The sequence below is a fragment of the Crinia signifera genome, chromosome 5 (genome assembly GCF_055691185.1).
Source record: "Crinia signifera chromosome 5, ASM5569118v1, whole genome shotgun sequence".
Lineage (NCBI taxonomy): Eukaryota > Metazoa > Chordata > Amphibia > Anura > Myobatrachidae > Crinia > Crinia signifera.
The window spans coordinates 24595916-24609039 of record NC_139221.1 but is presented as its reverse complement, the minus strand read 5'-3'; the positions used below and the strand labels follow the sequence as shown (position 1 = coordinate 24609039).

The window sequence follows — 13124 nt, the reverse complement described above, 5'->3', positions numbered from 1 at the left end:
GATAGCATGTCAGTGACATACATGTATATGTACACAGTATATGCTTGAAGGTTTGTTTGGCACTCCAGGTTAATGAACTGTATACAGTATATTGCTTGATGCATTTCTCTGGGTCATTCTCCAGAAACAGCTATAGGTAGAACGCTCAAATTTTTCGGATCTTGCGTAACTCAGCATGTAGAGGGAGCACAGTCGTTCTGTATTTTATTTCACTACTTACTAAACAAAACATAGATAATGAAATAGGTTTCGCTGCGGGCACACTAGACGGGCCAGCTGGTTCTTCTCTGGCATCAAATCCTATTTTCTATGTTTAATTCTGGGAACGATCTTCACAGAAACGCTACAAGTTGGCAACTCCCTCAATGGATACACAGGAAAGGGTCCAAGCTCTGCATTATCTCACTGCATGCATCTCCTCAATGATTGGAAGGTTACTGCAGCGATAGGCAACCTGATACACTTCAGGGGCCCTATAACCTGAAAAGGAGCCACACAAATTGCTATATTGGGTACAGGGAGTACAGGTCACATGTGTGGCCCCTCGGACAAGGACACACACACTGAACAACCTGCATAATTATACTTACGCAAGAGCACACACAGGAGGGGGTTATGAGTACCCAGAAATCCCCCCCCCCCATCCTCTTTACAAAAGAGGGAGAGAGCAGGAATGATATTACAAAGCCCCAACACCTTGCAGCAATTTGGGTCAATGGGGAAGGGCGGAGCCAATATGATATATGTCCTTTAGAATTGTGTCAATTTAGCCCCACCCACCATAGACCCACGAATCAAGCGTTTTGCTCCTGGGGGGGGGGGGGGGGGGCGGCTCTTGATAATAGTGTAACTTTTTTTATTTAAATATCCAGAGTTGTCCCCTGTCCTTAAGGTGCCCAGCCCCATACATGGTGCATTTTAGGTCTCCGATGCATTGCCCGATCCCACGCAAATCACATTGCAAAGTCCAAAAAGTATGTGCTGCATATAGTTTTTGAACAGTCTTGCAGCCATGTTCTCGGAGACCTATACACTGTACTCTCTGGCTCACACTGATCTCTCTTCTGGCTAAACTGTTTCCATAATCTCCGTAATAACTCACCACCATGCATTTAATCAAAGAAAGTCACAAACTGTAATAACATATCAGCCGATATATTAAACAAGTGTTACACGCTAGAACGCAAAAAAGCTGACAATAAAGTAGGAACGATTCGGGGGCCACAGGTGGCAGGCCAGAGGGCCGCCTGTTGCCCATCAGTTTTACACTTTATACCTGGCTGGCGCACAATCCACGTCTCCCCGGCTCACACTGCGCCGCCGAGTTCTCCAGTTACAGTAACTCTCTTGCAACCTTTTAACCTCATCAAATCAGGGAAAATATTTATGGGTAGATTTGTGCCAGACATGTCACGGTAATGCACACAAAATAGTTAAATGCTTTTTAGCTGCTCATCTAAACCTCGTAAAACAAGTACGTTTAAGAGCCACGATACATATATTTACCCCGGCGATGGCAGCTGCCAGCATGCGGCTATTGTTTTTCTGCAAGTCCAAAAATGATGGTAACTATTATTTCAGAAACCCGATACATCAGAAGCTGTATTATGTTTTGTGAAATTGGCATTAATCTCGCCGTATATTTGCATCACGATATTGATTCCCTTTTTACGCTACTCCCTTTAAAGAACCATCCTGCGGTTTGCTTTTCTTAAAATAAAAAAATAAATAAAATAAAAAAGTTGGAAACAATTCCTTAAAAAAAAAACAGGCCCGCACATCCTATACAATTCCAAAATTTATTCCACATACGACTCAAAACAATTGGTTTCCCCTTTATAGCTTGCTCTGCATTCATCTGACACTTCATAAACTTCTCCGAACTCCATCTTGAAAACCACTATCCTGATACCTGGTAAACAGGAGAACACCTAAGAACGCTACGGTGGAGTTCAGACTGGTTTATGAAGTGCCAGAGGAATCTGGAGCGGATCTTTGCCGTGCGAAGCAGGAGCAGGCTATAGCTGAGGCTCAGCGAGTATAAACATGCCATAAATACTGGGATGAAAATGGGTCAAAGCGGCCAAGCATTGCAGTAATAACACACAACTAATGCACCTTGTTATGGGGATATTTTAAGGTTTTTGTCTCAGGAAGTAGGGAGAAACAATGGAGTAATCACAGGCACCGCACCGGGGCAAAAATATGGCTGAGTTATGTGCCGGATTACAACAAAGAAACCATTGTGGGTCACTTAGGAAATCATGTCCGTGAAATGTACAGAGTTAAAGATGTATTCATTTTCCTCTGTATGTGTGTGTGTAATATAGTATACTATATATAATGATACTTATCCAGCATTTACTCAGCGTATAGCATTACTGGACATTGGGCCTGATTCACACTTGATCGTACAGCTACGAATCCTCATTATCGATAGACTATGAGGCCATCCTGCGATAAAAGACTGCTACATTTGTAATCGCTGGCCATATGCAAGTTGATTAACAGACAGAAAGCCCGGTTGAGGGTGGTAACCGCCCGTTTTCTGGGAGTGTCAGGGAAAACATAGGCGTGCCTGGGCGTGTGAGGGGAAGTCATGTGACGTCAGCTCCGGCCCCGATCCAACTGTTTCTATCGCAGCCGCCAAGTAGGTCCTGGGCTACGCACAGAGGGCCTTATTCAGATCAGAGCTCAGTACAAATTTGTTCGGAAAATGGGCAAAACCATGTGCACTGCAGGTGGGGCAGATGTAACACGTATAGAGAGAGTTAGATTTGTGGGAGTTATTTTGTTTCTGTGCAGGGTAAATACTGGCTGCATTATTTTTACACTGCAATTTAGATTTCAGTTTCAGCACACCCCACCCAAATCTAACTCTCTTTGCACAGGTTACATCTGCCCCACCTGCAGTGCACATGGTTTTGCCCATTTTCCAAACAAATTTGTACTGAGCTCATATCTGAATAAGGCCTAGAACGCACACAGTTGGAAAATCTTTAGAACCCGCAGGTATTTGCATGGCTGCAGAGATTTCACAAGCTGTGCACATAAATTCGCAGGGGGCGGCGAATGCCTGATCGCTGGATGCAGCAAATTAGCGGCCGTGCGATTAGGTCTGAATCAGGCCCATTGTGCCCAAGTGATTACATGCGGCAAAGCTGTCAATAAAGTAAATAGATTTCTTACCTCACAGATACCGGTCAGAGAGGGAATGTCTGTTGTCAGGCAGCCATATTTCTGAAGCAACAGAAAAGCCGAACATCGGACGGTTTCAAGAAACGCTGCATTAGGCCTACAACAAGATGGAGGGCACAAAAATCTATTTACTATCTTCGGTTAATCAGTATTGAATATGAAGTCTTATTTAAAAAAAACACGCTTGTGGCGGAAAATGACAGCCTGCCCGGGAAGAGTCATCCTCACCCCTGGGCCTCGCAGCAGCTGCACCATACACGGATTAAAGTACATCTAGCTTTATTCAGGGCTTACAGAACACCTACACCACAAAATGTAAATGTTTACATATTAAAAAATGGTGGTAAACACCATGTTCAGTGTTTATGTGATATTCGAATGTAACTCTCTATTACCTCCGGCCTCTTCCAGACAGATGAAACTTCAGGGTTGCCTACCCTCTCGGAATGGCCGGGAGTGTCCCAAAGATCAGGTCCCCCTCCCGGCCTCCTGGAAAGGTGGGCAACCCTCCCGGTTAGGGATGACCATCGATGATTCGAAATCATATACTTTTGCAATCGATGGGGGAGAACCAGATGGTTTCCCTCGATCGATGGAACAGCAAAACGATATTTCGCTTTTTTTTTTCAAAGTGCCGGGACACAGAGCATAGCTCCGCCCCCAACACCCGTGAAGCCCCGCGCCCCGTGTTTTGATTGCCCTTCAGGCCAATCTATCAAACACAATGGATGACCATTGATATGTAAAAATATCGATGGTCTTCTATTGCATAATTTAGCGCTATCGATGGCCAGTTGCAGAATTGGCAACGATGGCAACCATCAATGGCAATTGCAACGATGGCCATCCCTACTCCCGGTTTCTGGGGGACCCCAGCTCCCCCCCCCCCCCCATTTAAATAACTGGATTGGCCGATCTCCGATGAGGGGACGGGCTAAATTGTCAGAATCGTGTCATTTTAGCCCCACTCCCTCGGCAGCGATCGGCAAACCGTGGTATTTTCCATTGTGGGGGCGGGGCTTAAAGATGTCACGTTCAAGCCCCACCCCTTAACTCCTGCTGAAGGTCTCCTCTCCGGGTTTCTCCCGGAGAGGAGATTTAAAAAGACGGCAACCCTGCCTTACTTAGGACAGATAGGAGCGCAGACAGGTACGCTACAGTAGAAACATAGAAACATATAGAAACATAGAATTTGACGGCAGATAAGAACCACTTGGCCCATCTAGTCTGCCCCTTTTTTAAACATGTTACCTCAAACCATATTTGATCCTTATTTTTTGTAAGGATATCAATATGCCTATCCCAAGCATGTTTAAATTGTACTACTGTATTTGCCTCTACCACCTCTGATGGGAGACTATTCCACTTATCTACTACTCTTTCTGTGAAGTAATTCTTCCTCACATTTCCCCTGAATCTTCCTCCCTCTAGTTTCAGTGCACGTCCTCGTGTTCTGCTGCTCCTCTTCCTGTGAAGAATGTCTCCCACCTGGACCTTGTTAAAGCCCTTGATATATTTGAAGATTTCTATCTTGTCCCCTCTTTCCCTTCTCTGCTCTAACGTATACATGTTTAGATATTTAGTATGTATAGTACTGTCACTCCTTTGAAATAAAGGCATTGTTTGCCCTTGAAGTACTCACCTGTGCTCTAGTAGGTATCCCAGGGACGTCAGAGTCAGCAGAATGTAGAGGATCCTCAGCAGCAGCGTTATCTGTGTAAGTATCTGGTGATAGATGAAATACGAACAGAATAAAACACTAATTACTGCTAATTACTCATTAGTAAAAGTCTCTGAAATCATATCCAACTTTCTACCACAGCAAAGACAACTGCGGCTTGACCCTGTTAACACACTGTTTGATATGACACAAAAACCCACACATAGGCCCTTATTCTGGTTGACTCGCTCTTGTGTGAATTTGCAAGGTGGATCGATGTTTTGCGTATACGCAGGCCTAGCAGCATTTCTGCGCATGTGCATACGCTGGGAGTGGGTGAACCCGGCGCAAAATCTGTTTGCCGAATGCACGCACCCTGCCTTTCGAGCAGGGGGGTGGAGAGGGGTTTCGGGTGCTGGGCCGGCTTATTAGCATATGTGAACGCCCAGCGTTTCATGGGCGTTGCCATGCAAACGCTGGGCGTGCACATGTTAATGTGTTTGTGACGCATGTGTGGGAGGCAGACAGCTGACATAACCAGATGTCAGCTGCCCGCCCTATTCCCTGGATTTCTATACCCATATGTACGAGTGGTCATGACCACCCTTACATACGTGTGCACCTTCAACATCATTCGATGGTCGATGACCAACAAAAGATGGGGGAGGTTCCCACTGGCATGCGAATGGATGTTTATGTAAAACATTAATTCGCATGCTGGGCAAATGAACCCGGAGTGCGAAGGGGGGCGGGCGTACCACCATTTGGAGGGCAGGTTCTGGATGACTCGCAAGGGTGCGAATTTACCTTCCGAGTGAGTTAACCAGAATAATGCCCATTGTCAGTGTCATACCTGTACATACTGCATCTTCTAATTCGGATTGGCTACGTAACAGTTTGGTAGAAGCGCAGTGGCGTAACTATAGCACCGCAGTCCCCGCGACCGCGGGGGGGCGCTATGCATGTGCAGGCGCCGGGGGCTGCAGTGCTATAGTTACGTTACACCCCGCCGCCCGCCGCACCAACCCCCGCAAACCCCCCCATCCCCAGACTTTACCTGTGTTCAGTATGCGCTGGTCCCGGCTCCCTTCTTCTGCTGAGGACCACCAAAAAATGGCCGCCCCCCATATAGCACACAGTTCTCTGAAACTGTCTGCTGTATGGGGGCGGACATTTTGTGGTCCTCATAGCAGAAGAAGGGAGCCGGGACCAGCACGTACTGAACCTAATTAAGACTGCGGGGGTTAGTGCGGCGGCCGGCGGGCGGAGGGGCGGGTGAGTGACTGGGCGCCCTCCCTTTAACGGCGGGGGGGCGCCCAAAATGTAGTTACGCCGCTGTAGAAGCGACACTCTTCAAAAACAAATATGGTTCATCTTAAGTACAAAAATAGCCTACCTCCCAACAGTCCCAATTCCCATGGTTTTCAGGGACATTCCCGCATCCCTCCCGCGTCCAGCAGTGTCCTGCGGCGGGGGAGGGGATTTTGGGAGTCCCCCTGTTGTCTGCTGAGCAGCGTGAATAAACGCTGTGCGCATGTGTCTATTTCCGCAGCCAGGAGGCTGGGGGCATGGCTAGATGCTCACAGTCATGCCCCCATAGCGTCAAAACAGGGGCGTGGCCTCGCGGGAGATCCGCGAGTATAGGACATACCCCTGTCTTTAGGACACACCCCCAAAATTTTCAGCACGCTTGTCCCTCCATCTCCCTACAAATTGGGAGGTATGCAATAGGTGTCCTCCAAATAAGACATGTGGCATGTCAAAATAGATACATGCTTACTTTTAAGGCTAGAAATTCATTGGGGCTCACTGTATACCCCTCAGTTGGAGATTTGGACGTATGTTTTGCAAGGAGGGTTGCAGACATGTTTGTATAGGGGCCGGATTCAGTTTTGTTAGCTAAGCAAAAAGGGTACACACATGGACATGTGCAGAGAGAGTTAGATTTGGGTGGGGCGCCGTGGCTGCTCCAGGAGGGGAGGGGTCTGCAATAGGGGAAGCTCCCTTATTTGAATTTTGAGTTCCCCCGGGTGGGGTGTGTTCAAACTGAAATCTAAATTGCAGGGTAAAAATAAAGCTGTTTCACATCTGTGGGCTACAAGCAAAAGCAGACAGTATTTACTCTGCACAGAAACAATATACAAATGTCTTTGCTCTCCTTGAATGGTTTGTGACTTGTTTTGCTTTACTGAATCTGCCCATAATTATCTGCTAATCCTATACAGCGTATACTGTACTAATCAAGTTCTGCAGTGGAACTGCCTGTTTATCCGGGGTGCAAATTCTCCCTGATAGAAGCGTATTCTCCCAGTGTATTTGTAAATGATATTTTGAGCATGTGAATGCAGGCCGTGGGATTCTTATTTTGCTATGTGCTGCCGTGTGAGTAATAAAGAGAAAACCGTTTGGAACATTGTAAATAGTATGAATTCTTTACTCACAAGTTTGGCCTCGAACATGTGTCGGTAAACAGCGAGTAAAAGGAGGAAGTGTATAATGGTGTAGAACTGTAATGGCGTTGACATTCCGGGTTCATAGGGCTTTTCATCTCCAGTAACCTGTAGTTGGTCAATGAAATAAGGGATTAATATTTATATATTAGAAGACATAACATATATTTCATATAAAATATTAAATTATAGTATCATTTTACAATTGAGTATGAAAATGTAAGTTTTGTCATGCAACTTTGCCAGTTAGGAGTTTACTATAGTACTCTTAACGGAACGGGAGGGTTCTGAAAATTGTGTGGCCCTCCCGGCCCCCAGGAAAGGGGGGCTAGTATTCTGCATTCCTCAGGGACCTCCCTCACCCCCCATTGGCCTACCCATATTAGATAATAAGTGGGCGGTCTGTGGGCGACCCAATTACGTCATTCCAGCATAATGGCTTTATCGTAGCTCTTTCCTAGAATATACAGTGACTGCTTTTAAGGCACTGTATAACGGGGGGTGGAGCCACTATAACATGATGATGCCACACCCCCCTGGAGATTACTTCACCAACCAATCAGTACATGTTGCCACAAACATACTAGGGTAAATGTGATATCCTGCCTATGGTGAGTTCCCGTCTAGACTGCCAGGTGTTTTAAAGGGGCAACCATTTAAAAGGCAGTAGCAGGTTGCCCCTTTAAAACTTCAGTTATTCTTGCTGGGACCTCGGCGATGCCTGAATTTGGAATTGCAGCCAACAATTTGCTTACAAAAAATTGTTGTGACTTTCTTAATTTAACATTTAAAGAATTTACCTTGGGAAGCTCCTCATGAAGTCCCAGACGAGGTTTCCCAGGACCCCATCCCGGTCCTTTAAATATTACTGATAGTTTGTTGGAAAACCCGGGAGTGCTCCAAAATGTGTTCCAAATGTAGATGCAGTGCTGCAGCTTTAAAAACAGAAAACCGGTTATGTCACACTGTGTAAGAAACCGATTATCCCCTCCCTCTTTTGTAGTTAGGCCTCATTCTTTTGGAGTTTTATATTTGTTGTTGTCTTTTGGTTGGCCGGGTTCAGAGCGGGAAAATAAGGTAGTGGCTTGCTTGGTTTATTTCCCTGGCTCCTTTTAAGAAGGTTGATAGACAGAGATATCAGTTTAGGGTACTTGTGTATTATCACGGCGCCCCCGATATTGATCGTGCAATGTTTTCATCGCATCCATGCCATACACCAGATGCACTGCGATGCGATTTTAGCCCCCTATGCGATGAAAAATTGTATAAGCCCCTAATGGGTGCTTACAATGTTAAATGCGCCCCCACGCCACCCCCCACTATAAACGTGAACCCGAAGTGTGGCGAGCACAGCGAGCCCGCGAGGGGCGGCGGTACGCGTCCTACGACCTTTTCATACCCCCACTATCCACGTCGGTGTGGAGTTGACTTTATAAAGTGTGGCAGGCGCAGCGAGCCACCGAGCCCGAAGCGAGGGGATGCGTATACCTGTAAAGTTATGCGCGTCGCCTCGCGGGGCTCGCTGCGCTCGCAAAGCTTCGGGCTTGGTGGCTCGCTGCGCTCGCCACACTTTATAAGATCAACTCCACGCCGACGTGGATAGTGGGGGTATGAAAAGGTCGTAGGACGCGTACCGCCGCCCCTAGCGGGCTCGCTGCGCTCGCCACGCTTCGGGTTCACGTTTATACTGGGGGGTGGCGTGGGGGTGCATTTAACATTGTAACCACCCATTAGGATGCATTTAACATTTTAAGCACCCATTAGGATGCATTTAACATTGTAAGCACCCATTAGGGTGCTTATACAAGTTATAATCGCATCCGATCGCATTGTATGCCATATACAATGCCATTCAATTTTAAAATTGTATGACATCGTAGAACATCGCGCGATATCGCATCACATACCATCGCATGCCTTATGGTATGAGATGCGATGGGTGCCATGATAATACACAAGTACCCAGTTTAGTTTGGGGACATCACCGGTCCAGGTGGGTCCCTGGGGTCTACCGTTGCCGAGCTGTTTCCTCAAGTTGAGTAAGCAGGGCAGGTGGCCCATTTTTAGATTTTGTCTGGCCCCCCGTAAAGTCTGGGTGAATAGCTCTGCCTTTGCGAGTTGGGAATGGATTGGAATGGTGGCGGCGGGCCCATCCCATATCAATAAGGCAAGAGGTCCAAAATATTTTTGTTATTTTATTTTAGTAATTTTTCTGGATTATATTTAATAACCTTATTATCCGTCTCCGGCCACCATAGTTTTAGAGGAGGGACACATTTTTTTCAACTCAGGTTAGATATAAATAGGCCCTCCTCTTTATTAAAAAGTTGACCCCCTTTCACGGCAATTACAGTTGTCTGAGTCGTTATTTTAGTGCTAAGATGTGGCGTGAATGATGTGTGTCGGTGCTATGGGCTGTGGAACGTTTAATACCTGTGGACATTGTATGGGAAAAGGACCTGATTAATGCACAACTGTTGTGTCTACTGTCTGAGTATGGGGGCTATTTACTGAGAGGTGTCATAGGGCCGACCATATGAAGATCCACATACATTACGGCTACTAAACTACTAATGCTGCTTTCAGACCGCATCTCTGGCTTTGACCCTGTATTTGGAAACGTTTCCAAAAACGGGTCTGCCAGATAAAACCCCTTTCACACCGCAGCACTTAAACGGTATATTACCGTTTAAGTGCCGATTTTTTGACACTTGCAGACCCGTTTTTGGAAACTTTCCAAATACAGGGTCAAAGCCAGTGCAGCCTTCTGCCCTCCCCTCCGTGCAGCTCCCCCCCCCCCCTTCGCGCGTGTCGACCGAGAGCGTGTCGGCCCCCCGCGCGTGTCGAAACCCCCCCCCGCGTGTCGGCGCCCCCCCCCCCCCCCCGTGTCGACTTACCCCGTGCCGGTATCTCCGTTGTGGATCCCGGCACTGCAGCTCAGTATGCTCGGAAAGCACTTATGAAAAAAGTGTCTTCCAGAAAAAAAAACTGTCTTTCGTATGGGGGCAGCCATTTTCTGAAAGACACTTTTTTCATAAGTGCTTTCCGAGCATACTGAGCTGCAGTGCCGGGAACCACAACGGAGATACCGGCACGGGGTAAGTCGACACGGGGGGCGCCGACACGCGGGGGGGCGTCGACACGCGGGGGGCGTCGACACGCGCGCGGGGGGTGTCGACACGTGCGCGGGGGGCTCTAGTGCTGTGAATACTTAATGAGCGCTCATTAAGTATTCACTGTGCTGAATTTGGGACCCAGCTCATTGGCTGGGTCCTAAATACCGTTTCAGAACCGATTTTGAGCCTAAAATACCGGTTCTGAAACGGGTAGGACCCTGCATTTTAACCGGTTAGAAAAAACGTTTTTTTTTCTAACCGGTTAAGTGGTCCTGCACCTTTCAGACCGCACACATTACCGTTTTAAAACGGTAAAAAAACGACAATATACCGTTTTTAAAGTGCGGTCTGAAAGGGGCATAAAGGGTCAAAAGGGCTTATGTTGACACATGACTAAGGACAACAGGGTTGGAAGGTCGACACAAGCATTAGGTCGACAATGGGAAGGTTGACATGAGTTTTTCACATTTTTTTTTGTGTCCCTGATTTCACCTCTGTCCACTTTATCTCCATCCAAGGCTTAATAGACCCCAATTATGTGAGAACAGTAACAAAAGTCCCTCTGTCTGTGTTAGAGCACATAGGGCCTTATTCTGGTTCACACCTTCTGACAAATTCCTTCTTAGATGGACAAAACCATGCTGCAATGCAGGTGGGGTAGATGTAACATGTGCAGAGAGAATTAGATTTGGGTGAGTTATTTTGTTTCTGTGCAGGGTAAATACTGGCTGCTATATTTTTACACTGCAATATAGATCTCACTTTGAAGTAAAACCCCACCCAAATCTAACTCTCCCTGCACAAGTAACATCTGCCCCACCTGCAGTGCACATGGTTTTGTCCATCTAAGATGGAATTTGCCAGAAGGAGTGAACCAGAATAAGGCCCATAGTCTATCTGTCAATAAAAGGAAAATAAAATATTGAAGTAAGTAAAGAATAAGAGATTAAGGGCCTGATTCAGAGTTGATCGCTGCTGTGCAAATTCACAATTTTTGTCTTCTTATAAGGGAGCGCAAAACCAATTATCATAGTAAAAAGGTTTTTATTAACCACAATTAATAATAAAGATTAGATTATAAAATTTCACAGTAAAAATACATATATACTCAATATGAGAAAATCGAACATTTATACACACAATTTACTAGAGTTAGTTACTCAAAGTTCCTTTAAAATTGGTGATATAAACTTTATATTCTCAGTCTATTGCAATAATTACTGTCCATTTAGTAGACTAGAGATACATCCTGCTTCTCATTATATTTAGTGGATCCAGGTATACAGTAGTTGCAAGTTCCAAAAGTAAAGGGAAAAGATTCCCCACTGCACCTCCGTCCGGAGGGAGCCATGATTTTAATGGGCTCTATCACAGTTGGGGAGAGAACACTGCGTAAAGTTTTGTGGGTAAGGTACTCACTCCTTGGCAGCGTCCTTTGATGCATGGACTTATAGGGACCTGCAGTATGCTTCAAGCCGCAATGTGAACTGCTTTGCGGCCACCACCGCTCGCGTAGATGTGAGCCGGACTACTCGCTCGTCCTGGTGTCCTAGCCCTCTGACAGCGTGGGGCTGGGCGTCTCCAACAGTTGTTCCAGAGGTTACCCCAAGTGATGTTGTCGGCTGCAGACAGGGTCCAAATGAGTACAACTTATTCCATGGTGGGTAATGGGCAAAGGCTGAAGGATTTTAACCCCTTCTTAACGCGTTTCACCGCTGGGTCAAGAGCTGCGGCTTTATCTTCTGAGAGAAACTCAGGAACATTATCGCACAATTGCTTACCGGACTTCAACTCTCCTGGGGGTTTGTGATATCGGACAACACCACCAAAATTGTGCAATCATTACATCTCGGCAAATTCCAGCACGTCTCATGTTTTTGGTCACACAATTAATTTGGTGGGGGAGATTTTTTTTAAAAATTACTTGGGCTTGCAGGAGAAGTGGCCCGAAAAATTTTGGATCACTTTTGACATTCAGCGACTGCGTTTCAAAGATGTGCCTGCAAACCCTCTTAAACCTGCACTGCCATCACCTGAAGCAAGCGGTAGTAACGAGGTGGAAGTCTCCCCTCTATATGCTTCTGAGGATGGAGGAGCAGCAAAAGTCCATTCAAGCCTATACATCCACCTATGACATAGGCAAACAAGGGGGAATGCACCTGACTGCAACACTACATTTTTACCGCTGTGCTTGATCCTAGGTTTAAAGCCTACATTGTATCTCTCTTTCTGGCAGACACAAGTCTGCAGAGATGCAAAGACCTGCTGGTGAGAAAATTCTCAGCTCAAGCGGAACATAACATGGCAACAGCTCCTCCTTCATTTTCTCCTGCAAAGAATGGTGGAGGATTATATCGGTGGCAGCACCCAAGTCCGTGTCTATACTGGCAGGAACAAAAAGGCAATTTAAGGCCCTTGCACAAACTGGCTTTATAAAACCTAAGTTGCCCCCCCCCCCCCCCCAGTTTTTAATGCAGCCAGGAACCTGGTCAGCGAGCGGCGTGGGAGGTTGCTTCCACAAAATGTGGAGAAGATGATGTTCATCAAAACTAATTAAAAATTCCTCCAGAAAGACCAGCAATTGCTTCCAAAGACTACAGAGGAACATGTGATGGTGGATTCCAATGGGGACAAATTAATACTGTTGGGAAGAGGATGTAAACACTGAAGGGGGTGAGGAATCAGAGGATGAGGATGAGT

The 13124-nt window shown here is 46.4% G+C and overlaps 1 protein-coding gene across 2 annotated transcripts in view; it reads right to left on the bottom strand.

Annotated features, from left to right (window-relative positions):
• Window positions 1-13124, bottom strand: part of AGMO (alkylglycerol monooxygenase) — a 208047-nt gene that overhangs the window by 87498 nt on the left and 107425 nt on the right. For both annotated transcript variants that reach the window (XR_014474784.1, XM_083186794.1), the window contains exons 9-12: window positions 8109-8243; window positions 7300-7416; window positions 4841-4923; window positions 3190-3295 (exon numbers count right to left, since the gene is read on the bottom strand). Coding sequence is in view for 1 of the 2 variants with exons in the window: in XM_083186794.1 (XP_083042920.1) it covers window positions 3190-3295; window positions 4841-4923; window positions 7300-7416; window positions 8109-8243 (441 nt within the window). In the remaining variant the exon portion in view is untranslated. The remainder of the gene's footprint in view (window positions 1-3189; window positions 3296-4840; window positions 4924-7299; window positions 7417-8108; window positions 8244-13124) is intronic.